General features: G+C 43.1%; 1 protein-coding gene across 2 annotated transcripts; it reads left to right on the top strand.

Annotated features, from left to right (window-relative positions):
• The first annotated feature begins 256 nt into the window (after nucleotides 1–256).
• LOC115180324 (protein SCAF11) lies at nucleotides 257–27,741 on the top strand. Of its 2 annotated transcripts, none has more exons than XM_029742332.1 (15): nucleotides 257–475; nucleotides 11,519–11,582; nucleotides 11,717–11,862; nucleotides 12,046–12,129; nucleotides 12,279–12,361; nucleotides 17,936–18,012; nucleotides 18,104–18,141; nucleotides 21,891–21,961; nucleotides 22,197–22,322; nucleotides 22,551–22,651; nucleotides 23,009–25,177; nucleotides 25,387–25,691; nucleotides 25,924–26,082; nucleotides 26,294–26,404; nucleotides 26,759–27,741. In XM_029742332.1, exons 2-15 carry the CDS (start codon nucleotides 11,561–11,563, stop codon nucleotides 26,852–26,854), a joined length of 3,588 nt encoding a protein of 1,195 aa, XP_029598192.1. In that variant the 5' UTR covers nucleotides 257–475; nucleotides 11,519–11,560; the 3' UTR covers nucleotides 26,855–27,741. The 2 variants fall into 2 exon arrangements, with proteins under 2 accessions (XP_029598192.1, XP_029598191.1); XM_029742331.1 differs by having other exon boundaries at nucleotides 26,285–26,404.

The following is a 27,741-nucleotide window of genomic DNA, read 5'->3' as shown; positions in this document are numbered from 1 at the left end:
CTTGGATGTCCTGTTGATGGCCTGTCACAAAAATTGTCAGTCTCCTGCTATGGTTTATGAAGTTAGACTTTCAGCCCCCATGCCAGTTACTGGTATAATTATGTTTCTTGTAATTTTATTGCATATACATTCCGTTCAATGGAAAGGCAAGGAAAATATCAATGCTTGAAAATATTTGAATTTCATTGGCTACAAAACAGGTTCCGGTTATATTTGGGACCGGAAACAGTTTAAGGATTTCTTCCCTAGTGTAAAATGTATTGCAGCGACACTGTGCGGTCGCTTTTAAACTTCACATGTTTCAGACATCGAGACATGTGGCCGAGGCGTTCTTAAATGTTTAACGAGTTAGCAGTGCAATCTATTCGGCTATGTTCAGGTTATCTTCTAGCTTTGGAGACCAATACACGGAAATAAGTGGGACAACAAAAAATAAACAACCAGGACAGTTTTCTAGCTATTGATTTAGCTTCGGGTAAGTCAACAAACACGTAGCTAGATAACCAATTTAGCAAGCAAAAGTATCGTTATCAAAAAATAATAAAAAAATATCGTTAGCTGCTAGCTAGGTAGCTGTTATCGTGGCTAATATAGCGTCTGTACTGTAGGCCAGGCCAGTCTCGTTAGCCAATAAAGTTGAATAATTAACTAGCTAGCTATGAACATGTTTGTTTCTTGTTACTGACCTAAATACAATTACGTTGTTACTAGCCAGCTAACGTTAGCTAACAGCTGACTAGCCTATATCAACCAAAAGTAGTGAGGTAAATTAGCTGACTAGCGCCTGATCATGACCATCTTGTTACCGTTATCTGAATTGCTAACTAGCCAGCTAACGCTAGCTAGTTAACTTAGTTATCAAACTAGTAGAAAGAACAAGTAGCTAGTTAACCAGCGAAACAAAGTTAGTTGACGTTTGAGGGGGACTAGTACAAGAAGTTGAAGGGTCGTGTTACATCACACATGGGCCACATCAACGTTTAAATTGTTAACGTCAGCGACCGCAGGGCATTAGATAATGTTTACTAAATGAAATGGCAACTTACTTGACAGCTAGCTGCGTTGTATTTGGTTAGCTAGCTGGACAGAAAATAAAAAACAAGACCACAACTCGCCAAATTTACTAGATGGTAGGAAGCTAGCTAGCTTATGTTAGTTGGCTGACTAGCTGGTAAATTAAATAATCCAAGATTGCATTGGATGATAGAGAACATGGCTTGTTAACGTTTAGTTATTTTAGCAGCTGACATGGTAGAGTGTTGCCCTCACCAGTATAACCCATTTAATTTGAATCTCTGCCTCTGTCCGGGCCTGCCTTTATTTTAGCCAGAGTTTACAGACTGGCTAAGCAAGGCCTTTTGTGGCACCCTTGCCACTTTGGTAAACCCGTTTGCTCTGGCTTTCACTGGACGGTGTTGTTTTGCTTCCTGATTCAGAGGTTAAATGCGGAAGACACATTTAAGTTGAATGCATTCAGCTGTACAAACTTTCCCGTTGCTCCACTTACCAAGCAGACGTTGACTTATCAACTGGCTATGTCCACTTTGTGACAGTGTTTATTTTTGTTTTTTAAAGTTTATTTAATTTAACCTTTATTTAACTAGGCAAGTCAGTTAAGAACAAACTCTTATTTACAATGGACGGCCTACCCTGGCCAATGCCTAACCTGGACAGCGCTGGGCCAATTGTGTGTCGCCCTATGGGACTCCCAATCATGGCCGGTTGTGATACAGCCTGGAATCGAACCTGGGTCTGTAGTGACGCCTCTAGCACTGAGATGTAGTGCATAAGACCGCTGCGACACTCGGGAGATCTCCAGAGCGCTGACATCTCCAGTCTCCTGCTTCATCTGCTGGTCGGGAACCCGTTTAGCTAGCGATCCACTATTCAAGTATGCTTGTTTCTTCTATTGGACGTTTAGACCGAGAGAAATCCTTGGCCAAATCAGCCTTTCATTCAAGTAGTTACTTGCCAGACACATGCTGGCTTAGACGAGGCCATTTGTTCACAGTTGCTGGGCTTATGCAGGTGCAGTTTAAAGTTTTGTCTTATGTGCGGGATAGGCATGGTATACATCGTCCAACTAAATGCTCTCTTGCAGGTTCCTTCTCCACAATGCAACAATAAGAAATGGTACAAAATAAGAATACGAACATAAAGTAAATGGCAGTAGAATAGAATAAACATTTTAGCATAAGTATAATACAGGAAGGTACAAGGTTTACACGATTGTTGGGGATGGGGGCAAGTGTATAAATTGAGCAGTATAGTAAGAGTCTGGTGCCAGCATTAAAAAAAAAAAAAATATATATATATATATATATATATATATATATATATATATATATATATATATATATATATATATATATATATATATATATATATATATATATATATATATATATATATATATATTTCACCTTTATTTAACCAGGTAGGCCAGTTGAGAACAAGTTCTCATTTACAACTGCGACCTGGCCAATATAAAGCAAAGCAGTGCGACAAAAACAACAGCGTTTCACATGGGATAAACAAATGTACAGTCAATAACACAATAGAAAAATATATATACAGTGTGTGCAAGTGTAGTAAGGTTAGGAAGGTAAGGCAATAAATTGGCCATAGTGGCGAAATAATTACAATTTAGCACTGGAGTGATAGATGTGCAGATGATGGTGTGCAAGTAGAGATACTGGGGTGCAAAAAATAAATAACTATATGGGGATGAGGTAGATGGGTGGGCTATTTACAGATGGGCAGTGTACAGGTGCAGTGATCTGTAAGCTGCTCTGACAGCTGATGCTTAAAGTTAGTGAGGGAGACATAAGTCTCCAGCTTCAGTTATATATTTATATATATTTATTTTTTCTGCAATTCGTTCCAGTCATTGGCAGCAGAGAACTGGAAGGAAAGGCATCCAAGGGAGGAATTGGATTTAAGGATGACCAGTGAAATATACCTGCTGGAGCGCGTGCTACGGGTGGGTGTTGCTATGGTGACCAGTGAGCTGAGATAAGGCGGGGCTTTACCTAGCAAGGACTTATAGATGACCTGGAGCCAGTGGGTTTGGTGACGAATATGAAGCAAGGGCCAGCCAACGAGAGCATACAGGTCGCAGTGGTGGGTAGTATATGTGGCTTTGGTGACAAAACGGATGGCACTGTGATAGACTACATCCAGTTTGCTGAGTAGAGTGTTGGAGGCTATTTTGTAAACGACATCGCCGAAGTCAAGGATATGTAGGATAGTCAGTTTTACGAGGGTATGTTTGGCAGCATGAGTGAAGGAGGCTTTGTTGCAAAATAGGAAGCCGATTCTAGATTTAATTTTGGATTGGAGATGCTTAATGTGAGTCTGGAAGGAGAGTTTACGGTCTAACCAGACACCTAGATATTTGTAGTTGTCCACATATTCAAAGTCAGAACCGTCCAGAGTAGTGATGCTAGTCGGGCGGGTGCGGGCAGCAATCGGTTGAAGAGCATGCATTTAGTTTTACTAGCATTTAAGAGCAGTTGGAGGCCACGGAAGGAGTGTTGTATGGCATTGAAGCTCGTCTGGAGGTTTGTTAACACAGTGTCCAAAGAAGGGCCAGATGTATACAGAATGGTGTCGTCTGCGTAGAGGTGGATCAGAGAATCACCAGAAAAGTGTCTGCCCGAGAATTGAACCCTGTGGCACCCCCATAGAGACTGCCAGAGATCCGGACAACAGGCCTTCCGATTTGACACACTGAACTCAATCTGAGAAGTAGTTGGTGAACCAGGCGAGGCAGTCATTTGAGAAGCCAAGGCTATTCAGTCTGCCGATAAGAATGAGGTGATTGACAGAGTCGAAAGCCTTGGCCAGGTCGATGAAGACGGCTGCACAGTAATGTCTTATTGATGGCGGTTATGATATCGTTTAGTACCTTGAGCGTGGCTGAGGTGGACCCATGACCAGCTCGGAAACCAGATTGCATAGTGGAGAAGGTACGGTGGGATTCGAAATGGTCGGGGATCTGTTTGTTAACTTGGCTTTCGAAGACATTAGAAAGGCAGGGCAGGATGGATATAGGTCTATAACAGTTTGGGTCTACAGTGTCTCCCTTTTTGAAGAGGGGGATGACCGCGGCAGCTTTCCAATCTTTCGGGGATCTCAGACTATACGAAAGAGAGGTTGAACAGGCTAGTAGTAGGGGTTGCAACAATTTATTGATCATTTTAGAAAGAGAGGGTCCAGATTGTCTAGCCCAGCTGATTTGTAGTGGTCCAGATTTTGCAGCTCTTTCAGAACATCAGCTATTTGGGTGAAGGAGAAGCAGGGGGGGCTTGGGCAAGTTCCTGCGGGGGGTGCATAGCTGTTGGCCGGGGTAGCGGTGGCCAGGGTAGGGGTAGCCAGGTGGAAAGCATGGCCAGCCGTAGAAAAATACTTATTGAAATTCATGATTATCATGGATTTATCGTGGTGACAGTGTTTCCTAGCCTCAGTGCCTTGGGCAGCTGGGAGGAGGTGCTCTTATTCTCCATGGACTTTAGTGTCCCAAAACCTTTTGGAAAATGCATGTTTCTGTTTGAAAACGCTAGCCTTTGCTTTCCTAACTGACTGTTTGTATTGGTTCCTAACTTGCCTGAAAAGTTGCATATCGCTGGGGCTATTCGATGCTAATGCAGTACGCCACAGGATGTTTTTGTGCTTGCTGGTCAAGGACAGTGAAGTCTGGAGTGAACCAAGGGCTATATCTGTTCTTAGTTAAATTTTCACTTTTTTGAACGGGGCATGCTTATTTAAGATGGTGAGGAAAGCACTTTTAAAGAATAACCAGGCATCCTCTACTGACGGGATGAGGCCAATATCCAGTTGTGCTAAGTTGTGGAGAATCACAGCAGTCTGATGACTTGTAGATAGAGTTTCTATCTGAGCCTGTTGGTGTCAGACCTCATTCTCTGATATCGTCGGGCGGTAAGGGAGAGAACAGCGCGTGTGTGGGATCCTTGATGCTGCGTGCCTACCTCAGGCACTGTTTCGAGTACATATCCTGAATGAGTGAAAGCACCAGTGATATACTGGGCCGCCTTCACCCCCATAGGATTATAGTTTACTTACATTTTAGTCATTTAGTAGACACTCTTATCCAGAGCAGCTTACAGTTGGTATATTCATCTTACTATTGCTAGGTGGGACAACCACATATCTCAGTCATAGTTTGTATATTTTTCCTCAGTCAAGTGATCTTGTAGTGGATGCGAGCTTCGACTGGAAGCCAGTGGAACGTGCAAACGAGCGGGGACAACTTGGGATGGTTGAACACCAGGCGGGCTGTGCCGTTCTGGATAAGTTGCAGGGGTTTGATGGCACAAGCGTGGAGTCCAACCAACACCGACTTGCAGTAGTCCAGACGGGAGATGACAAGTGCCCGGATTAGGACCTGCGCCGCTTCCTGTGTGTGACAGAGTCGTACTCTACCGATGTTGTGGCATGAACTTGCAGGAGCGAGTCACTGCTTTGATGTTTGTAGACAGAAATTATGAATGACTGGGCAGGAATCTAGTACAGTTGAAGTCGGAAGTTTACATACACTTAGGTTGGAGTCATGAAAACTTGTTTTTCAACCACTCCACAAATTTCTTGTTAACAAACTATAGTTTTGGCAAGTCGGTTAGGACATTACTGTGTGCATGACATAAGTCATTTTTCCAACAACTGTTTACAGACAGATTATTCCACTTATAATTCACTGTATCACAATTCCAGTGGGTCAGAAGTTTACATACACTAAGTTGACTGTGCCTTTAAACAGCTTGGAAAATTCCAGAAAATTGTCATGGCTTTAGAAGTTTCTGGTAGGCTAATTGACATCATTTGAGTCAATTGGAGGTGTACCTGTGGATGCATTTCAAGGCCTACCTTCAAACTCAGTGCCTCTTTGCTTGACATCATGGGAAAATCAAAATAAATCAGCCAAGACCTCAGATAAAAAAATTGTAGACCTCCACAAGTCTGTTTCATCATTGGGAGCAATTTCCAAATGCCTGAAGGTACCACGTTCATCTGTACAAACAATAGTACGCAAGTATAAACACCATGGGACTACGCAGCCATCATACCGCTCAGGAGGGAGACACGTTCTGTCTCCTAGAGATGAACGTACTTTGGTGCGAAAAGTGCAAATCAATCCCAGAACGACAGCAAAGGACCATGTGAAGATGCTGGAAGCAACAGGTAAAAAAGTATCTATATCCACAGTAAAACGAGTCCTATATCGACATAACCTGAAAGGCTGCTCAGCAAGGAAGAAACCACTGCTCCAAAACTGCCATAAAAAAGCCAGACAGCAACTGCACATGGGGACAAAGATTGTACTTTTTGGAGAAATGTCCTCTGGTCTGATGAAACAAAAATAGAACTGTTTGGCCATAATGACCATCGTTATGTTTGGAGGAAAAGGGGGGAGCCTCGCAAGCCGAAGAACACCATCCCAACCATGAAGCATGGGGGTGGCAGCATCCTGTTGTGGGGGTGCTTTGCTGCAGGAGGGACTGGTGCACTTCACAAAATAGATCATTTCCCTCATGATTCTATGTGGATATATTGAAGCAACATCTCAAGACATCAGTCAGGAAGTTAAAGCTTGGTCGCAAATGGGTCTTCCAAATGGACAATTACCCCAAGCATACTTCCGAAGTTTTGGCAAAATGGCTTAAGGACAACAAAGCCAAGGTATTGGAGTCGCCATCACAAAGCCCTGATCTCAATCCCATAGAAAATTTGTGGGCAGAACTGAAAAAGCGTGTGCGAGCAAGGAGGCCTGCAAACCTGACTCAGTTACACCAGCTCTGTCAGGAGGAATGGGCCAAAATGTGAATGTGATGAAATAAATAATTCTCTATTATTCTGATATTTCACATTCTTAACATAAAGTGGTTATCCTAACTGACCCAAGACAGGGAATTTTTACTAGGATTAAATGTCAGGAATTGTGAAATACTGAGTTTAAGTGTATTTGGCTAAGATGTATGTAAACTTCTGACTTCAACTGTATGAGGGTGTGGTTAGCCCTATTCTTCCAAAGTTACGTCAGGAACTTGGTGTGATGTCATGGTTGTAATTTGTTTGTATTGTATAAATTCAGTCAAGATTTTTCATGAGTATTTTCTCGAGTAGAGAGTTGGTTGTCTTGACATGTTTCAAGATATGTTCTCCCAGTCTTCTTGTGTTATTGCTATTTACAGCTCGGCTTCCCAATTGGTTACCGCTATAATATTCTCCTTTTTTGATAATTATGTATATGTGCATTTACCTTATGTATTTGGAGGTAATTTTAATTCATGATTTTTGAATAGCCTTTGACTTGGGCATGGTTATGTCTTGAAGTACAGTATGAACAAAACACTTTATAAAGACAGTGGTAAAAAAAATACAGGCAATGGAACAATAAATACAGCATTATGGGAAAATAAGAGGGGACTAGTGCATTATGGATACTAAAACAACCAAAGTGAATGACACCCGTTATGAAGATTTCTAAATACTTATACTTAAATGGCTGCTGAAATAAAAATTACTTTGTTTAACATAAATGGCCTTAATTGCCCCATTAAAAAATGACGACAACATTGTTAAAATTGAAGAGGGATAGAGGTGATATAATCTTTCTCCTAGAAACACATTTATCTAAAGAATAACATAGAAAACTAGAAGGACTGGCATCAGCACAGGTGTTTTCCTCTTCCTACTGTTCAGCAAGAAGAGGGGTAGCAATAATGACCAAAAACAATATCCCCTTTCACACTGAAAGGACCATTGTAGACAGACTGAAGATGCATACTAGTAAAAGGAAGGTTTGAGGGCGCGGAAATAACATTAAATGTATATAACCCAAATGAACAAGGACCTGAATTCATATCCAAAATGCTAAACCTACTTATAATGGAGCCAAAAGGGACAACAGTAATGGGAGGATACCTCAACCTTATCATGAATCCCATGTTAGATTGTCAACATAAACACAAGGCAGAGAAGGCTGCAGCGACACTAAGGGCAGACTTGGCGGTAGGTCTGATAGATGTTTGCAGAACTCTACACCCTAAAGAAAAGGACTACACATACTATTTTAAAGCACATAACAAATATACTCGAGATTAGACTATTTCTTTGTTTAAAACGGACTAAGCCAAAGTCATTAACCTCCACATTAGACCAATTGAAATATCGGATCATGCTAAGTATGAAAGTAAATATATGACTAGAGAAAGGCTCGACAGTCTGGAGATGAAATAATTCACTTCTACATGACATTGAATTTAAGAATAGAATCAGGGCAACACTGAAGCAATATCTGGAGATTAGAGGTCGACCGATTATGATTTTTCAACACCGATACCGATTTTATTGGAGGACCGAAAAAGCCGATACCGATTTAATCGGATTTATTTTTGTTATATATATATATATATATATATATATATAATTACAACAATACTGAATGAACACTTATTTTAACATCCAATGGTCAAAGGTATATGAAATACAAATGGTATAGAGAGAAATAGTCCTATAATAACTACAACCTAAAACTTCTTACCTGGGAATATTGAAGACTCATGTTAAAAGGAACCACCAGCATTCATATGTTCTGAGCAAGGAACTTAAACGTTAGCTTTTTTACATGGCACATATTGCACTTTTACTTTCTTCTCCAACACTTTGTTTTTGCATTATTTAAACCAAATTGAACATGTTTCATTATTTATTTGAGACTAAATTGATTTTATTTATGTATTGTATTAAGTTAAAATAAGTGTTCATTCAGTATTGTTGTAATTGTCATTATTTTTTATATATATATATATATATATATATACACACACATATATACACATATATACACATATATATATATATATATATATATATACACATCTATCGTCCGATTAATCGGTATCGGCTTTTTTGGTCCTCCAATAATCGGTATCGGCGTTGAAAAATCCTAATCGGTCGACCTCTAGTACGTACCAACCTGGAACACCGCTATTATTACTGTTGTTCATAAAGAAGGTAACGATCCAGCAGAATGTGCATCGTATTGACCAATATTGTTGAACGACCACCAAAAATTACTTACATCAATTATTGCAAATAGATTAAGTTATATAATTCCAGATATAATAAACTCTGAGTAAATGGGTTTTGTGTCCAGCAGACTTCTGAGCGATAATGTTAGGCAAACGTTTAATGTGATTGGCGCAGCAGTCTAATGCACTGCATCTCCGTGCAAGAGGCGTTACTACAGTCCCTGGTTTGAATCCAGGCTGTATTACATCCGGCCGTGATTGGGAGTCCCATAGGGCGGCGCTCAATTGGCCCAGCGTTGTCCGGGGTAGGCCGTCATTGTAAATAAGAATTTGTTCTTAACTGACTTGCCTAGTTAAATTCATATAAATAAATAATGGAATGGAACACGCTCAAGAAAAAACAATTTGCTTATGCTAACTCTAGATGCAGAAACAAATAATAATACTTTAGTGAAACTTTCCTGAACTTGCTGCAAAGGATGTACAAAACATCAAATGTCAGAATAAGGGTAAATGGTACATTGTTCTATAGGGTTCCTGCCACTATGGATGAAATTAAACCATAGTGTCGTATTTGGATACAAACTTAATACAGGGAAATCAGAACCAATTACTGTAAGTCAACCAATATCCCAAGACATCAAAACTAAGTTTAAACTTAAATGGGATCAAAATAAACTGAAATACATAGATTACTATCCCTCAAGACTTGACTTTGCAATTCTGGGAAACCAGTTAAACAGGACCTACCTACAAATATGGACATTGGTGCCTTTTTAACAATAACGGGAAGAATTTAAACTATTAAAATGAATGTCCTCCCAAGATTTTTATTCCTGTTCCAGAATCTATCAAAAACTATTACTCCAAACACTTTTAAACAGTGGGATAAACTCCTGAGTAAATTCATATGGGGAGGATGAACAGTCCGTGTCCAACTTAAAACAATCAAACAATGTAAATAAGCAGGGGGACTAGCATTACCAAACCTAATGAATTATTATATAGCTGACCAACTAAAATAAATGTTTGTTTGGATAAACCCGGCATCAACAGCTAAATGGAATCCACCAAATGGAAAAACCAGTAAGTGCAACTATATTTATGAAAACAATCAATGCACACACTAGGAAGATAGAAAATACCTGTATAAATAACACTATAAAGATCTGGACAAAGATCACCAAAATAAAAGGTATCCAAACAGACCTGATCTACCTGCAAGAAATTGTAATGGACGGCGACTTTAAGCCAAGTATGATTGATGATACATTTAAATTATGGGCTGACCGGGTATCATTAGATGTTCACAGACAAGGGGATAGATAGATACATTTGAGTACATATAAAAAAAAAATACAACCTCCAGAAATCTATTTTACAATTACTTACAAGTGAGAAGTTCTTACTAAAGCAGTGGGACCTAATAAAACGCTTATTGATAAAAAGGACATTCTCCAAAAGGCAGGAAAATTAAATGAAAATCGAGGACAGTTTAATTTTATCGCTTGATCTCAATGACATCACCAGTCAATTCTATATTAAACCAAAAAAAGAATTTAGCTAGCGTAGCGTTACGGTATTTTAGCCAAAAGTATTGCATACATCTATAAATAGGGTTGGCTAGACTTCCAGAATTACAAGATGGCTAGCAAGGTACCTTGGCGTTTTTTTTGGACGATCTGATGAGAATCTGAGGAAGATGGGTAACTTTTTGTAACTTGTCAATTATTTGATCAAATATTGAATTTGGCCTTTAATACGATAGCCCATAGAAACGCATTGAGTAACACATTCATACAAGACAGTCCAAAAAGAAATCATAAGGAATAAAGTGTCTGTCCTATATCTAGGAGATATAAGAAGGCTCAGGAAATATTTGTAGTTTTTTGGATGCATAATTAACCCCTTATATTTGTTGGCACAAAACTACCTCCATACTTCCATTGGTTTGTATGGGTTACCTTCAAACGAGTCCTGTGACACTTGTGGGGGTTGTAGAGCAAAACAAAGAACATCGCCGTGTTCGTGAGTCTCCCCTTTCCATAGAGTAGTAATAGTTTGTAGGCTGTTCTGACGCTACAGACGTTTTTGTGAGAAGACAGATTTCTGGGATGTCTCATGGTCTGACAAACACAGCTATAGCTCGGCCACCTTCCACAGCAGATGTGGAAGGCCGACATAATCGGATGCGGTGGATTGCGATGCAGGCCATTCAAAAATACCGATATCTCTAGTTTAAACTGACAGATTTTCTCATATTTTTTAGTGTTACTTAAATTGACACACAGGTGTGTCAATAGACTCTTAAGGATTAAGTTGGCCATTGTGTAAATAATGCATTAAAGTCGATGGAAAACTTGCTTGACAATTTGGTTACACACACATCTCAAGTTCAATGTAATTAAGTGATGGCACTGTGACTGGGTTGTTAACAAGAATCTCTCATACATTTTTATTTCCAGGGGTCATCTGGTCATTAGGGACAAAGCAACACTGTGCCAAAGATGACGGGTGAATCGGGAAATGGTAAGTAACTGCCAGCCAGTCATCATGAAAAAGATCTTTCAGTGGCTTTGGCACCATGGTTTAATTTAAACGTCTTTACCCTCAAGTTTGTTGTTGAATGACAAGCTGTTGTGCCACGTCTCTCTGGTTGTCAGACGGACAGACCCCAGAGGGCGACCCGGAGCCGGAAGAGGCGGAGCGGTGTCCTATCTGCCTGGGCGCCCTGGGCCGCTGTGTCCTGGCCATGCCCGACAGCTGCTGCCATTTATTCTGCCTCAGCTGCCTCCTCAGATGGGCAGAGGTAAGCACCATGTACTGTCCTACCCCCTAGACACATCACTCTCATTGGCAACAAATAGTGCTGCAACTGGCAAGTTGTCTATTGTGATAAGCCATGGTCTTACTCCCGGTGAGGCTCAGGAGACTATACATGGTTAAGATGTGTGTGGACTGATGTTTATTTTTTTTTGTCTGTGTTTTTAAGTTGCAGGCAGTTCCATCCTGCCCAGTGGACAGGCAGCCTTTCAATGTTGTCTACAAACGTGACGCTGTGCTGGGATGTGTGACGGTAAGCAGGGGTTTCTCCACTGGCTCTACCTTCTATGTTTCACGATTTATAAATGGCATGTCATGAAACTTCACAAGCTATATTATAGCTTTAGTCACTATGCAGGGAGAATTTACGTGCTGTGACTTCAGTTGTGATGTGAATCTCAGGTTCCTGTGAAGAAGAGAGTCAGCCAATCAGAGCCAGAGAATTGTGGCTGCACAGACCCGGAAGCCAGTGGCTGTTTGTTAAAGTGAGTAGAGGCTTTGCGTTAGTGAAAAAGTTGCCCTGCTGCAGAGTTAACCTGACAAAGAGCCTTTGTGGTCAAACGTTGTCTTTAAACTTGGGGAGCATTCAAACAGTGTGCAGCTAAATGGCAGTCACTTTGCGTTGCGATATTATATTCATTTTTTACCACGTTTTTATTTGTTTTGTAAATGTTTTGTTGGAGGTGGGTGTTACAGCTACAATATACATGTTAATTTACACACTTCGTTTATGCCACATGTACCTGTACTCTAAAGGATAGTAACACAAAGAAATACATACAGAGAAATTATTATATTGATCACACAGGATTTTGTAGTAATACAATTGTTATGTAAAGAAACAGAGGTGCCCCCCACCACCCCAAATCATGTTTTCCACCCCTTCCCACCCTGCCTAGCAACACAGGTTGGGTGTCAGTTCCCCCATATCTCTATCTGTAGTTATTTGGCGAATTTAGTTGTGACTGATACAAACCTTTGAATTTCTTAGAAATCAAAACATGTGGACTGCATGATGCGACTAGACTATTCTATTTGAAAAAGTTGCATAAAAAGCTTGCACTCTGTGTCTTGCCTCAGGCTGCACACCCTGTTCTCGCAAGTGTTCATATTTTCACCCATCAGACTATTTTCAATTTAAATTTGTTTTTACTAATATGTAAAATTAGTTTTGCTTTAGAATGGCCCATTATCAAATGGGTAGGAACAGGGGCAGGGGACAAACGCATCATCCATATGCACTCAAATAGCGAATGGAGGCCGCGCATTCCCGCAGGTTAAATTATGCCGGTAGGCTACTTTGGTTTTATAGCGGAGCAGCTGAGAAATAAATATAGTAGCAGCTGGGATCCTCCTCTTTTTAGTGGCAACCATCAAAACTCTGCTTTCACACAGGATTGCCTATAGAAATGTCTGGGCTTATAAGAACATTTATTTCACTTTGCGGATCAACCACTCTGAGGAGTATGCATCCTCGCTGCACGGCAGGTGATATTCCGCCCAAACTCTTTATGCCACAGGCTCTCCAACCATGTTCCTGCAGCTAGGGACAATACAGCCCTGAGTACCAGGCCATTAGCGACCTGATGGTTGTAAGCGATTTGGGTACTACCAACTCATGTCCAGAGTGCATAAGAGGAGATTACTGTGACCCCACGGTCACGTCGAATTTAACTGCGGTCATTACAACCGTAGTTGGGAGTTGGGGCCAATTTCATCGTAAAACTTTTCCTTGGTGGTCAGACTGTATTTAACAAACTTAAAATGTATAAGTTAATGGTTAGGACACCAAGGTCGTATTTTTCTATATTCAATTCTAGTTAAATGGTTGTTCAGATTCACTTAGCTCTTTGGACCATACTTTTTTAATGGCGAGCACAGAATGAGCTTTCCAAAAGTTGTTTATGTATTATAGAGTAATTATTTTTGGGAACCCAGATCAGTTATTTATAAATCTTGTCATTGGCATAGATTACCTAAATTGTAAATATAGAAAAAAAGGAGTCGCTTGGTAATGTGTATGTCTTTCAAATCTTGAAATGTTCTCAAACCATTGCTGTCCATGATATCGGCAAGTGTAGTGATTTTTCATATTTGGACCATTAAGGGGATGCAAAAGGCCGCCCTCCAGATCAAGGCATTATTGTGAAATAATTGAGTATGGGCATGCCATTTTGATTCACAGTTACATTGTTTTTCAATTTTGCGCCAAATAGAAATTGTGTAGGCAGTAATAGGACCAAAGCGTAGTTGACATTAAGCGATATCAGTGAAGACCACCTCTTCCAGAGCAATGGGATACACCATATTTCTCTCTATACTCAGCTAGGGGGTGGAGAAATCATGTCTAAACCAATTTAGGATGGGCTGAAATGCTAGTGCCTGGAAATACAATTTAAAGTTTGGTACAGTTAGTCCTCCTACGTATTTCCCATCTTTATAAGTTTGTTAATTTTTTCCTGGATCGCTTACCTTGCCATATTCATTTTGAAACCACACCATGAATTTTATCGCAATAGCCAGAAGTGCGAGACATGGGAAGCATTGAACTACATAAATTCAGCCGTGGCAATATATTCATTTTGACAAAATATATTCTGCTGGTTAATCTACTGAGGTTGGATTGACTTGATTTGAACGTTCTGTAAAAATGTCTAGCAATGGTTTTATCTAAGGAAGGACATGTATCTCCTCCCAAAAGTTTAAAATGGGGAAACGATTGTAATTTCATAAGTAGAGTTGGAGTCCTCCATCGTAGAGAACGGCTGAGCCGATATATAATCAGACTAGAAAAGACCAATGTCGTTCCATCGGCCCTTCTCTATCGGCTTTGCCTATAGTCCCTTTACATAGCAAACCTGCTGTTACATTCAGAGATGTACAGTTATTTATAGAAGAATCTTTGATTTAATTTGGGTTCTGATAGTAATTCCCCTGTTTCAGATTCAATAGTTGCTAATTGATCATAGCTTGTTGGCCAGTAAACGACTGGGACAATTGCCATGGAAGTCATGGTTGAGTCAAACTCGATGGATGGCAAATTCTGCTTAATCTTGTCAATAAATTAAGTTCTGTCTTGACTTTGGAAAGAGTAATGGGTACCTGGTCTGAAAAAAGTGTTGTTTGAAAATGCAGTTAACATTTCCCATTATGATATCTTTAATTGTGATTCATTCAACCGAGATGCAAATGCAGTTGCATTATTTTTTATAAAACCTTTAATGGCATTCCATAGAATTCTGACATTTGTAGTTGGCAGTAGTAAGCGTGATGATCAGACAAGCTCATACAGTGCCTTCGGAAAGAATTCAGACCCCTTGACTTTCTCCACATTGTTACGTTAAAGCCTTATTCTAAAATTGATTTACTTTTTCCCTCTTCAATCTACACACCCCATAATGACAAAGCAAAAACGGGTTTAAACATTTTTACTAAAAATAAAACTGATATCACATTTACATAATTATTCAGACCTTTTACTCAGTTCTTTGTTTAAGCACATTTGGCAGTAATTACAGCATCGAGTCTTATTGGGTATGACGATAAAAGCTTGGCACACCTTTATTTGGGGAGTTTCTCCCATTCTTCTCTGCAGATCCTCTCAAGCTCTGTTGGGTTGGATGGGAGAGCATTGCTCCACAGCTATTTTCAGGTCTCTCCAGAGATGTTGGATCGGGTTCAAGTCCGGGCTCTGGCTGGGCCACTCAAGGACATTCAGAGACTTGTCCTGAAGCCACTCCTGCGTTGTCTTGGCTGTGTTCTTAGGGTCGTTGTCCTGTTGGAAGGTGAACCTTCACCCCAGCCTGAGGTCCTGAGCGCTCTGGAGCAGGTTTATATCAAGGATCTCTCTGTACTTTGCTCTGTTCATCTTTGCCTCGATCCTGACTAGTCTCCCAGTCCCTGCCACTGAAAAACATCCCCACAGCATGATGCTGCCACCAGACGTGACGCTTGCCATTCAGGCCAAATAGTTCAATCTTGGTTTCATCAGACCAGAGAATCTTGTTTCTCATGGTCTCAGAGTCTTTAGAAGCCTTTTGGCAAGCTCCAAGCGGGCTGTCATGTGCCTTTTTTTCCTGAAGAGGGGCTTCCATTTGACCACTACCATAAAGGCCTGATTAGTGGAGTGCTGCGGAGATGGTTGTCCTTCTGGAAGGTTCTCCCATCTCCCCAGAGGAACTATAGAACTCTGTCAGAGTGACCATCGGGTTCTTGGTCACCTCCCTGGCCAAGGCCCTTCTCTCCCAATTACTCAGTTTGGTTGGGCGGCCAGCTCTAGGAAGAGTCTTGGTGGTTCTAAGCTTCTTCCATTTAAGAATGATGGAGCCCACTTTGTTTTTCGGGACTTTCAATGCTGCAGAAATGTTTTGGTATCCTTCCTCAGATCTGTGCCTCGACACAATCCTGTCTCGTTGCTCTACGGACAATTCCTTCGACCCCATGGCTTAGTTTTTGCTCTGACATGGACTGCCGGTTATGATATCGTTTAGGACCTTGAGCGTGGCTGAGGTGCACCCATGACCAGCTCGGAAACCAGATTGCGTAGTGGAGAAGGTACAGTGGGATTCAAAATGGTCGGTGATCTGTTTGTTAACTTGGCTTTCGAAGATTTTAGAAAGGCAGGGCAGGATGGATATAGGTCTATAACAGTTTGGGTCTAGAGTGTCTCCCCCTTTGAAGAGGGGGGATGACCGCGGCAGCTTTCCAATCTTTGGGGATCTCGGACGATACGAAAGAGGTTGAACAGGCTAGTAATAGGGGTAGCATCAATTTCGGCTGATAATTTTAGAAAGAGAGGGTCCAGATTGTCTAGCCAAGCTGATTTGTAGTGATCCAGATTTTGCAGCTCTCTTAGAACATCAGCTGTCCGGATTTGGGTGAAGGAGAAGTGGGGGGAGGCTTGGGCAAGTTGCTGCAGAGTGTGCTGAGCTGCTGGCCGGAGTAGGGGTAGCCAGGTGGAAAGCATGGCCAGCCGTAGAAAAACGCTTATTGAAATGATCGATTATCGTAGATTTATCGGTGGTGACAGTGTTTCCTAGCCTCAGTGCAGTGGCCACCTGCTAGTTGTTTCTCCACCTTAATATGGTGTTATATGTTGACAATTATTTTAAAATATACTCCGTGGCCAGTTTATTACGTACACCCATCTAGTACTGGGTCAGACCCCCCTTTGCCTCCAGTTCAGCCTGAATTCTTCAGGGCATGGAAACGTTGCTCAATTGCTATCAAGAGACCTTGTGTGCCAGGAAAATAGTCCCCACGGGTTGTGTGTTCCGAGATGTTGTTCTTCACACCACTGTTGTATTGCGCCGTTATTTGCCTGTTTGTGGCCCGCATGTTAGCCTGCACGATTCTTGCCATTCTTCTTCGACCCCCTCATCAACAAGCTGTTTTTGCCCACCTGACCTGCCACTGACTGGATGTTTTTTGTTTGTCGCACCATTCTCTGTAAACCATAGACCAGGGTTCCCCAACTGGTGGCCCACAGGTCTTTAGCCCCCCCCTTCGCACACAGTTTTCTTAGCACAAAAATGTAAACAAGGTTTGAAATTATTATCTTTAGTCAAATATCTGTTTGGGATTCTTGCAGTTAATTTGCAGTCTACAAATGTGTTATTATGTTCCGGCCCCCTGTTCCGGCCCCCTGTTCCGGCCCCCTGACCATCCGGTCAAGAAAAAAATTGTCCCATGGCTGAATCTAGTTGATGATCCCTGCCATAGACACTGTCGTGCATGAAAAGCCCAGGAGGCCGTCCGTTTCTGAGATACTGGAACCGGCGCACCTGGCACCGATGATCACACCACGTTCAAAGTTCCTTAGGTCACTCGTTTTGCTTATTCTAATGTTCATTCAAACAGTAACTGAATGCCTTGATGCCTGTCTGCCTGCTTTATATAGACATTTCGTGAACAGGGTGGTTTACCTAATAAACTGGCCAAGTGTAAGTCTGTTAATGTAAAGTTATTTTGCTAAATAAATTTACGATAAAGCCACGCGTTTTAATGCATGCCATTTTTTATGACAAATGTAAAAACCAAATGTAAACATTTTTTTTAAGGAAACAAGGAGGAAGATCGAGGAGAACGAAGACGGAGAGGACATCAGAAGCCAAAGTCAAAGGCCTTATTCGGAAATGTATGTGCTTATTCTCCTCGCATAAATCCTCTTTCCTTCATTTGTTGCCATTTTACTCATGAGGTGTAACAAGATGCATTGTGTTCCCCAGGCAGCGATGATGACCCCTCTGTGTTGAGCAAGAAGAAGGTTAGTAATTTCAGACCCCTTGTAGGGGTATCTATTTCATAATAAATAATATATATGGCTCTTGCAAGATTTTATGGGTTTAGAGTCCAACTGTCCAGATAGGTAATGCATGCGATGCAACTAAGAAACAAAAGTTTCCCACTACATACGCACACCAACACAACCACACATACAGTGTATTCGTTAAGTATTTAGACCCCTTGACTTTTTCCACATTTTGTTAGTTCCAGCCTTATGCTAAAATGGATTAAATAAATTGTTTTCCTCAATCTACATACAATACCCCATAATGACAAAGCGTAAACAGGTTTAGACATTTTTGCGTGTGTGTGTGTGTGTGTGTGTGTGTATACAGTAAGGGGGAAAAAGTATTTGATCCCCTGCTGATTTTGTACGTTTGCCCACTGACAAAGAAATGATCAGTCTCACTTTAATGGTAGGTTTATTTGAACAGTGAGAGACAGAATAACAACAAAAAAATCCTGAAAAACGCATGTCAAATGTTATAAATTGATTTGCATTTTAATGAGGGAAATAAGTATTTGACCCCTCTGCAAAACATGACTTAGTACTTGGTGGCAAAACCCTTGTTGGCAATCACAGAGGTTAGACGTTTCTTGTAGTTGGCCACCAGGTTTGCACACATCTCAGGAGGGATTTTGTCCCACTCCTCTTTGCAGATCTTCTCCAAGTCATTAAGGTTTCGAGGCTGGCGTTTGGAAACGCGAACCTTCAGCTCCCTCCACAGATTTTCTATGGGATTAAGGTCTGGAGACTGGCTAGGCCACTCCAGGACCTTAATGTGCTTCTTCTTGAGCTACTCCTTTGTTGCCTTGGTCGTGTGTTTTGGGTCATTGTCATGCTGGAATACCCATCCACGACCCATTTTCAATGCCCTGGCAGAGGGAAGGAGGTTCTCACCCAAGATTTGACGGTACATTCCATCGTCCCTTTGATGCGGTGAAGTTGTCCTGTCCCCTTAGCAGAAAAACACCCCCAAAGCATAATGTTTCCACCTCCATGTTTGACGGTGGGGATGGTGTTCTTGGGGTCATAGGCAGCATTCCTCCTCCAAACACGGCGAGTTGAGTTGATGCCAAAGAGCTCCATTTTGGTCTCATCTGACCACAACTCTTTCACCAGTTGTCCTCTGAATCATTCAGATGTTCATTGGTAAACTTCAGACGGGCATGTATATGTGCTTTCTTGAGCAGGGGGACCTTGCGGGTGCTGCAGGATTTCAGTCCTTCACGGCGTCGTGTGTTACCAATTGTTTTCTTGGTGACTATGGTCCCAGCTGCCTTGAGATCATTGACAAGATCCTCCCGTGTAGTTCTGGGCTGATTCCTCACCGTTCTCATGATCATTGCAACTCCACGAGGTGAGATCTTGCATGGAGCCCCAGGCCGAGGGAGATTGACAGTTCTTTTGTGTTTTTTCCATTTGCGAATAATCGCACCAACTGTTGTCACCTTCTCACCAAGCTGCTTGGCGATGGTTTTGTAGTCCATTTCAGCCTTGTGTCGGTCTACAATTTTGTCCCTGACATCCTTGGAGAGCTCTTTGGTCTTGTCCATGGTGGAGAGTTTGGAATCTGATTGATTGATTGCTTCTGTGGACAGGTGTCTTTTATACAGGTAACAAGCTGAGATTAGGAGCACTCCCTTTAAGAGTGTGCTCCTAATCTCAGCTCGTTACCTGTATAAAAGACACCTGGGAGCCAGAAATCTTTCTGATTGAGAGGGGGTCAAATACTTATTTCCCTCAGTAAAATGCAAATCAATTCATAACATTTTTGACATGCGTTTTTCTGGATTTTTTTGTTATTCTCTCTCACTGTTCAAATAAACCTACCATTAAAATTATAGACTGATCATTTCTTTGTCAGTGGGCAAACGTACAAAATCAGCAGGGGATCAAATACTTTCTTCCCTCACTGTATGTGTGTGTGTGTGTGTGTGTGTGTGTGTGTGTGTGTGTGTGTGTGTGTGTGAAAATACCTTATTTACATAAGTATTAAGACACTTTGCTAAGAGACTTGAAATTGAGCTCAGGTGCATCTTGTTTCCATTGATCATCCTTGAGATGTTTCTGCAACTTGATTGGAGTCCACCTGTGGTAAATTCAATTGATTGGACATGATTTGGGAAGGCACACCTGTCTATATAAGGTCCCACAGTTGACAGTGCATGTCAGAGAAAAAAACACGCGATGAGGTCGAAGGAATTGTCCGTAGAGCTCCGAGACAGGATTGTGACGAGGCACAGATCTGGGGAAGGGTACCAACACATTTCTGCAGCATTGAAGGTTCCCAAGAACACAGTGGCCTCCATCATTCTTAAATGGAAAAGTTTGGAACTACTATGACTCTTCCTAGAGCTGGCCGCCCGGCCAAACTGAGAAATCGGGGGAGAAGGGCCTTAGTCAGGGAGGTGACCAAGAACCCAATGGTCACTCTAACAGAGCTCTAGAGTTCCTCTGTGGAGATGGGAGAACCTTCCAGAAGGACAACCATCTCTGCAGCACTCCACCAATCAGGCCTTTATGGTAGAGTGGCCAAACAGAAGCCGCTCCTCAGTAAAAGGCACATGACAGCCTGCTTGGATTTTGCCAAAAGGCACTTAAAGGACTCAGCCCATGAGAAACAAGGTTCTCTGGTCTGAAGAAATCAAGATTGAACACTTCGCCCTGAATGCCAAGCGTCACGTCTGGAGGAAACCTGGCACCATCACTACGGTGAAGCATGGTGGTGGCAGCATCATGCTGTGGGGATGTTTTTCAGCGGCAGGGACTGGGAGACTAGTCAGGATGGAGGGAAAGATGAACAGAAAGTACAGAGAGATCCTTGATGAAAACCTGCTCAGGCCCTCAGACTGTGGCGAAGGTTCAGCTTCGAACAAGACAAAGACCCAAAGTATACAGCCAAGACAACGCAGGAGTGCATTCGGGACAAGTCTTAATGTCCTTGAGTGGCCCAGCCAGAGCCCGGACTTGAACCAGATCCAACATCTCTGGAGAGACCTGAAAATAGCTGTGCAGCGACGCTCCCCATCCAACCTGACAGAGCTTGAGAGGTTCTGCAGAGCAGAATGGGAGAAACTCCCCAAATACAGGTGTGCCAAGCTTGTAGCGTAATACCCAGTAAGACTCAAGGCTGTAATCGCTGCCAAAGGTGCTTCAACAAAGTCCTGAGTAAAGGGTCTGAATACTGAATACATAGACATTACACACGCCTACTCACACACTTACACATCATTTGCTGCTGCTACTCTTATTTATTTTACTCTTATTGTTATCTATCCTGATACCTAGTCACTACCCTGCCTTCATGTACATATCTACCTCAAATACCTTGTACCTCTGCACATTGATCTGGTACTGGTACTCCCTGTATATATCTCCTTGTGTATTTTATTGTATTCCTCGTGTTACTACTTTGTTTAAACTCTGCATTGTTAGGAAGGCCTAGTAAGCAAGCGTCTCACGGTTAACTCTACACCAGTTGTATTCGCCGCATTTGACATAACATTTGATTTTAGATTGTTGGTTAGAAATATGTTCAGCAGATGTAGCCTTTCCCATGTTTGTATTTGCTCAGCCAAGAGTTTTCGATAATACTCTGACATAGAATAAGTAGTATCAATGTGCACAAGCACCCAGTCCTCATATGCCCATTTGTTCCCACTGGGTGCTTGTCTGGTATTTGCAACAGCCAAGCCTCCTTTTGAACGGTTCTCTCTCTTTTCCAGGTGAGAGGACCTCTGTGCTCTTGGTCTGCGGCCCAGACAGGCACAGCAATGGGGACTATGACACAGTGCATGTGAGTAGGCCACTTCATTAACATTTTGATTTGCAGCTCACCGAGGAGAGACACAGTAACTACTTCTTATGGTACTTAACAATTTGTTGGAAACCCTGTTCTAATCATCATTGTCCTAACAAAGTTGAAATAGATGGACTCTTTCTCAAGTTAATCTTTTTGACTTAAAAAAAAGACAACTAATGAAAGATGTCCTTTTTCTGTGTGTATATTGTGTCCTTTGTCTACTCTGCAGTGCAGAACCCATTTGGGTGCCCGAGGAGGAGCCGTCTGAGGATGACTGTAAACGGTGTAGCCGCAAAACACAGGACTGCCCATTTCTGCCTGTTGCTGTACCCGTTCCTGCCAGTGGCAACTCGAAGTGAGTTGGTCCGCACACAATGAATGTTTGTAGATGGAGTGTGTGTATATATTGTAGTTAGAGGTTGTAGGGTGAGTTAAGGACCCTGTGAAAGGTGATTCGTTTTTCAATAGAAACAGTGATTTTAAGTGTGTTTTTGTGGGTAGTGATTTTGAGTCCATTTTTGAGAGTATGAGTGAAATTGGTCAGCGTAATTTGTGGAGCTCTGATCTGATATTTCCCTCCCAGGCAGTTGTTCCATCCCTCTGAGTGGAGTAGCAGTCCCTTTCCTCTGAGACCCCTCTCACCGTTCTCTACTACTGCTTCACCTCTCGGCTCGGGGCATTTTGGTGAGTCCTGCTTTGAAATGCTTATCAACCATTTAGTGAGTCTGTTCAAAGGAACCCTCTCAGATTCCCCCCCCTCCCAAAACCCGGTATAAATGTTAGCTTGAATCACGGAGTTTGAATGAGATCACGCAAGGTGACTGTAAGCTGCTAAGCTACACTAAGCTACATTGTGGCAGTAAACTACTTTTTCTGAATAATTTCCATCGTGTGTGGGTTGTGCAGTACCCTGGCATTAGGAGTTCAGTTTTGTGAAGGCACCAAACCTTTAATCCATAGGTTATGCCTAATTTTATGCTACATAAGACCATTTAAGTTTCTCACAATACTTCTAAAATTCATGATTATGTCTCATAATAGTCTTTCAGGGAAGAGTTTGCGCAGTCACCTGCCCCAAAGGAGAGGAGAAGAAGGGCACCTGTGGATCTGGCTCCAAAGGCCCCTCCAAACAGACAGAGGCCCTGACGACTAGGCGCTCTGGCCGCCACAGCAGGGCTGAGGAACAAGCTCCTACACAAGACGCTGCATCTTCGCAGTCCCACTCTTCAGATTCCGACACTTCCACAAACCCACCCACAAAAGCGGGCAAAAGCACCGCAGCCGCTGGTAAGAGGAAAGGCAAACGGGCAGCTCAGCGAAAGCCCAGCGCCAAGAGGAAAGCCCCAGCTAGAAAAAAGGCCTCCAAAGTCGTCCTCAGTAGCCCATCAGGAAATGAGGAAGAAGAGGAAGCCAAAGAGGAGGAGGAATTAGAACAGCAGAGGAAAGAGGTAGAGGAAAGGGAGCAGCTCTCAGACACTGCCGTGAGCCCACAGGCTGTGCAGCGCACCTCCAGCCCTACTGAGGAGGAAGGCCATCCCGCACCTTCTGCTTGTGATGCCCTGAAGGACACTGAGGACCAGCCATGCGAAGATGATGATCTTTCTGAGGAAGAGAATTGTGGGAAGGAGGAAGAGGAGGATGGTGAGGAAGGGGACCAGAAATCACTGTCGTCAGATGTAGAGCTGAATACCCCTGGGCTCTCCCCCGACAGGGACCAAGGTGCAGGGGAGAAACACCCGGACCAAATAGAAGACCCAGAGAAAAGCAACTCGCCTACCTCTTCCAACTCACCAGAGAGACCATTGGAGAGCCCCCAGTCTGGGCAGTCAGGACAACTTGGTGAGGAAGATGCTGACACTGTGGAAGCCACTGCCGATCCAACAGAAGTGAAATCAGATGATGAAGCCTCAGTGGAGGAGGAGAAAGCAGAGGCCTCTCCCTGCCCCACTGCAGAGCCTGAATCTTGCTCTGGCTCTACTCGTTGTGACTCTCCAGATGGGAATGCGTCCCAGACAGTTCAAGGCACCTCAGAAGCAAAAGTGTCCGAGGAGGACATGCATGATCCAAAGGATGTCAAAAATGAAAAATCAGCAGCCGGCAGCAAAGAGGACGGTCTGTCTGAGGATGACACAGAAGCAATACCAATAGACTGTGATTCACCCAGCAGTGAGTGCAGCACCAACCTGGTCTCTGATCCACCAAAAGAGACTGAAAGTACAGCTCACGAGTCCACAAGCCAGGCCCCGGAAGACAAGAGGAATGGTAGCAGGCAGGAACGGGAAAGCTCGGTTGGAGAGGAAAGGAAGAATGGCAGGCAGCGCAAGTCGCGCTTCCACTCTGCTGCCACCACTTGGTCTCCCAAGAGAGAGTCGAAGCAGGATTCGTCGAGGAGGTCGCGGTCCAGATCTCGGGAGCGCAACAAGGAGCACCAGGCCTCGGGCAGCCCCCCGTCCAGCCGCAGCAGGGAACGGGACACTGAGAGGGACGCCCCCAGGATGGGCCGTGACCGTAGCCATGAGAGGAAAAACAGGAAGCGCTCTAAGAGTCGTTCTAGATCTAGTTCCAGGTCCAGAAACAGGTCCTACCGAAGAGGTGCGTCCCCGGAGCGCCCGGACTCAGGGGGACAGTCACCACGGAAGAGGAATCGCTGGACTGGAGATGGATGGAGGGCTGGGCCGGGTAGCGACTCCTCTCGAAGGAATTTCCCAGAGAGGCCGGCCAGAGACGCGGGCCGCTCTGAAAACGGTGGCTTTGCAGATGTTTCCCCCAGCAGGGAAAATCCTGACTGGGTTATGGAGAAGGCGCGTGCTGACACAGAGGCCAGGGTGACAAGTGGCCCTCGCTGGGAAGATAAAAGCTGGGGCGGAGATCGTGGACGAGGCACAGGACGAGGCCGGGGCGCCTACGGAACCTCCAACCAACAGGGGGAGCAGGCAGAAAACCGCTGGCAGCCCAGAAACACATTCTCAGGGACCTCAAACAATTCAGGGGGCGACGCCTACAGCCGATTCAACGAGAACCGTGGCGGCCGCAGGAAGGACCCTGAGATGGGCGAATCGATGATGGACCGCTCCGGCTGGTCATCAGCTTCCAGCTGGGCTGTGCGGAGGACACTCCCAGCAGACGTGCAGAACTATTACTCCAGGAGAGATCGAGGGGGAGGTGCAGGCTCTGGCAGCTGGAGCAGGCAGGAGGAGACGTCAACAGCAGGTCAGAACTCTTCTTTAGATTGTGTGCCATGGAGTGTATGAACTCATTACTGTTACTAGTTTCACTGTGCATATCGAAATGGTATTACTGATGTCTGATGCGCAGTTGATGTGGATCCCACTTCTGCCACCAATGTAAAACTTGATAAAAGCCCAGATGTACATTAGGTAATCTAATATTATTCTTGATATTTGTTTTTATCTATTCAGACCCAGCTCAGAGTGAGACCAATGCCCAGCCCAATGCCCAAGGAGAAGCTCCACCCGCCCTGAACGTCATGCCTCCCCAACTGAACGTCCTGCATTACCCAATGGGCCCGCGAGGCCCACCTGTCAGCCTGCAACCACCCCCCTTCGGGATGCCTCCTCAGGTCCCCATGCACCTCCACTCCTCAGTGCCTCTCCTGCAGGTCCCTGTGACAGCTGCCCAGGGCCTCCCGCCACCACCTCCACCACCACCTCCCATGCAGCAGGGCAGCATGACAGCCATACATCCAGATAGCCGCACAACGCAGGTAAGGACAGGAGTATTTTGTATCCTTTGTCAAAATATAATCTTCTGGACCCAATCAGTGTTTGAGTATTTTCACTTCTCTCATACTTAATTCAATCAACTGTATTCAATCAACTGTATATCAACAGTGTATTTCCGGGATAGCACTTTCAGAAGTGTGTTGTATTTGCATAGTAGTGTGTCCCGGTTGGAGGGAATTGTCCTCCTGAATATCTCCCATGTCTCTTTCCCAGATGATGAGCAGCATGACAGGCCATGGCAAAGCCCCCTTCATGCCCACCATGACCAAAGTAGGTGGCGCCACCACAGCCCAGGCCCACAGCATGGCCATGCCATCCTCCACCACCCAGCACAGCAGGGCCGCCCTCCCAGACAGCTCCAAGAAAGAAAAGGTAATGTCACCGCCACAAATAATAACCACAGCACCAGGCAATGTTCTCAATATTCTCAAGTGGCTTCCTATACTTTCTGTTTTGTATATACTGTGGGGAGCTACTTTGCTAGTGAATGATTTGTGTTTGCATTCTGACCCAGAGAATGAATAATCATTTTATTAGATTAGAACTAGATTTCTTAACTTGATATCTGCTTTAGAAACAACAGATCCATGAGAGAGCTGTCAATGAAGTGAAAGCAGCCATGAAACCCTACTACCAAAACAAGGACATCACCAAGGACGAGTACAAAGAGATTGTACGCAAAGCAGTTGAAAAAGTGAGTGGTTAAAAACCTCCAGTAACATTTTGACATTGGTATTTGAATTTAGCTTTTAGGAGTATTAAAACTGCTTAGCTTTCAGGAGTACAAAAACTGCTTAACTTTCAGGAGTACACTTAGCTTTTAGTAGTATTATAAATGCATAGCTTTTAAGAGTATTAAAATACTTAGCTTTTAGGAGTACACTTAGATTTTAGTAGTATAAAAAATACTTCACTTTTAGGAGTATCAACAATACTTAGCTTTTAGGAGTATTAAAAATAAGATAAATAACCCAGCAGAACTCATAGGATGTCCAACAAAACAGTCTGTTTCGATTTTTTGATTTGCTGAGGGCATTTTATATTTCAGGTCTGCCACAGCAAGAGCGGAGAGGTGAACTCTGGGAAAGTGGCAAACTTGGTGAAGGCCTACGTGGACAAATACAAACACGCTCGCAAGAAATGAACCCTGACATCTGCTGAGGGGGAAACGGTCTCAGCCCATCTGCTTAAGTGCAATTTCTACCAGGTGTAACACAGCCTCCCGGCTGACAGACTGGAGCCCGACTTTTGATATCTCTTACCTTGAATGAAGATTTTTCTATAGATTTCATATTTTGTTTAGAAATAATCCAATCGGAAACTGTAGTGTGAGAAGACCGTTATTTCAAGTAGATCTTGTGGCTTGGGAACTACAATGAGATAGATGCCCAGAGTCGCTGGAGCAGTAAAGTTAGCACCTGTTCTCTGGTGAGATGGACACGGAGCTATGGGTAGTACAGAGCAGAAAACCCTCTTGTGGAGCCAGCTGGTATGATGAATTTCTCCTTCTCCACCGGGGACCTCCTAATTACTTCTTAGTTAAAAAGTATTGTCAGTGCTTCTCTTTTTGTTTTATAAATATTATATTATGATCATTCTGGAGAAAGCCTAGGTAAATGTGCATTGCCTTTATGACTGTCTAGGCTGCATCACACAGGCAGCCCAATTTTGATATTTTTCCACTAATTGGTATTTTGACCAATCAGATCAGCTCTGGAAAAGATCTGATTGGTCAAAAGACCAATTAGTGGAAAAAGTATCAGAATTGGTCTGCTTGTGTAAACGCATCCTTAGTGTCACAGCTCAAAGCTTGTAGACTGGATATGTCTTTGAGTGTAATTGTATCAGGGACTTCATTGGTTGAGAGTTGGAGATGAGTTGTCCAATCCGCAGTGAATTTGTAGCGTACGGTATGGGTCTGGCAGATCAGGTGAAAACGGCCATGTCCCTTGTTAAATGTGCTGCGTAAACATTGTGCGAAATAACCAGAGAGCAATGAAATAAATGAGCTGCTTCATGTGTGGCTATGTG

This window comes from Salmo trutta, chromosome 40 (assembly GCF_901001165.1).
Source record: "Salmo trutta chromosome 40, fSalTru1.1, whole genome shotgun sequence".
Classification (NCBI taxonomy): domain Eukaryota; kingdom Metazoa; phylum Chordata; class Actinopteri; order Salmoniformes; family Salmonidae; genus Salmo; species Salmo trutta.
This window is presented reverse-complemented; position numbering and strand designations above follow the sequence as displayed.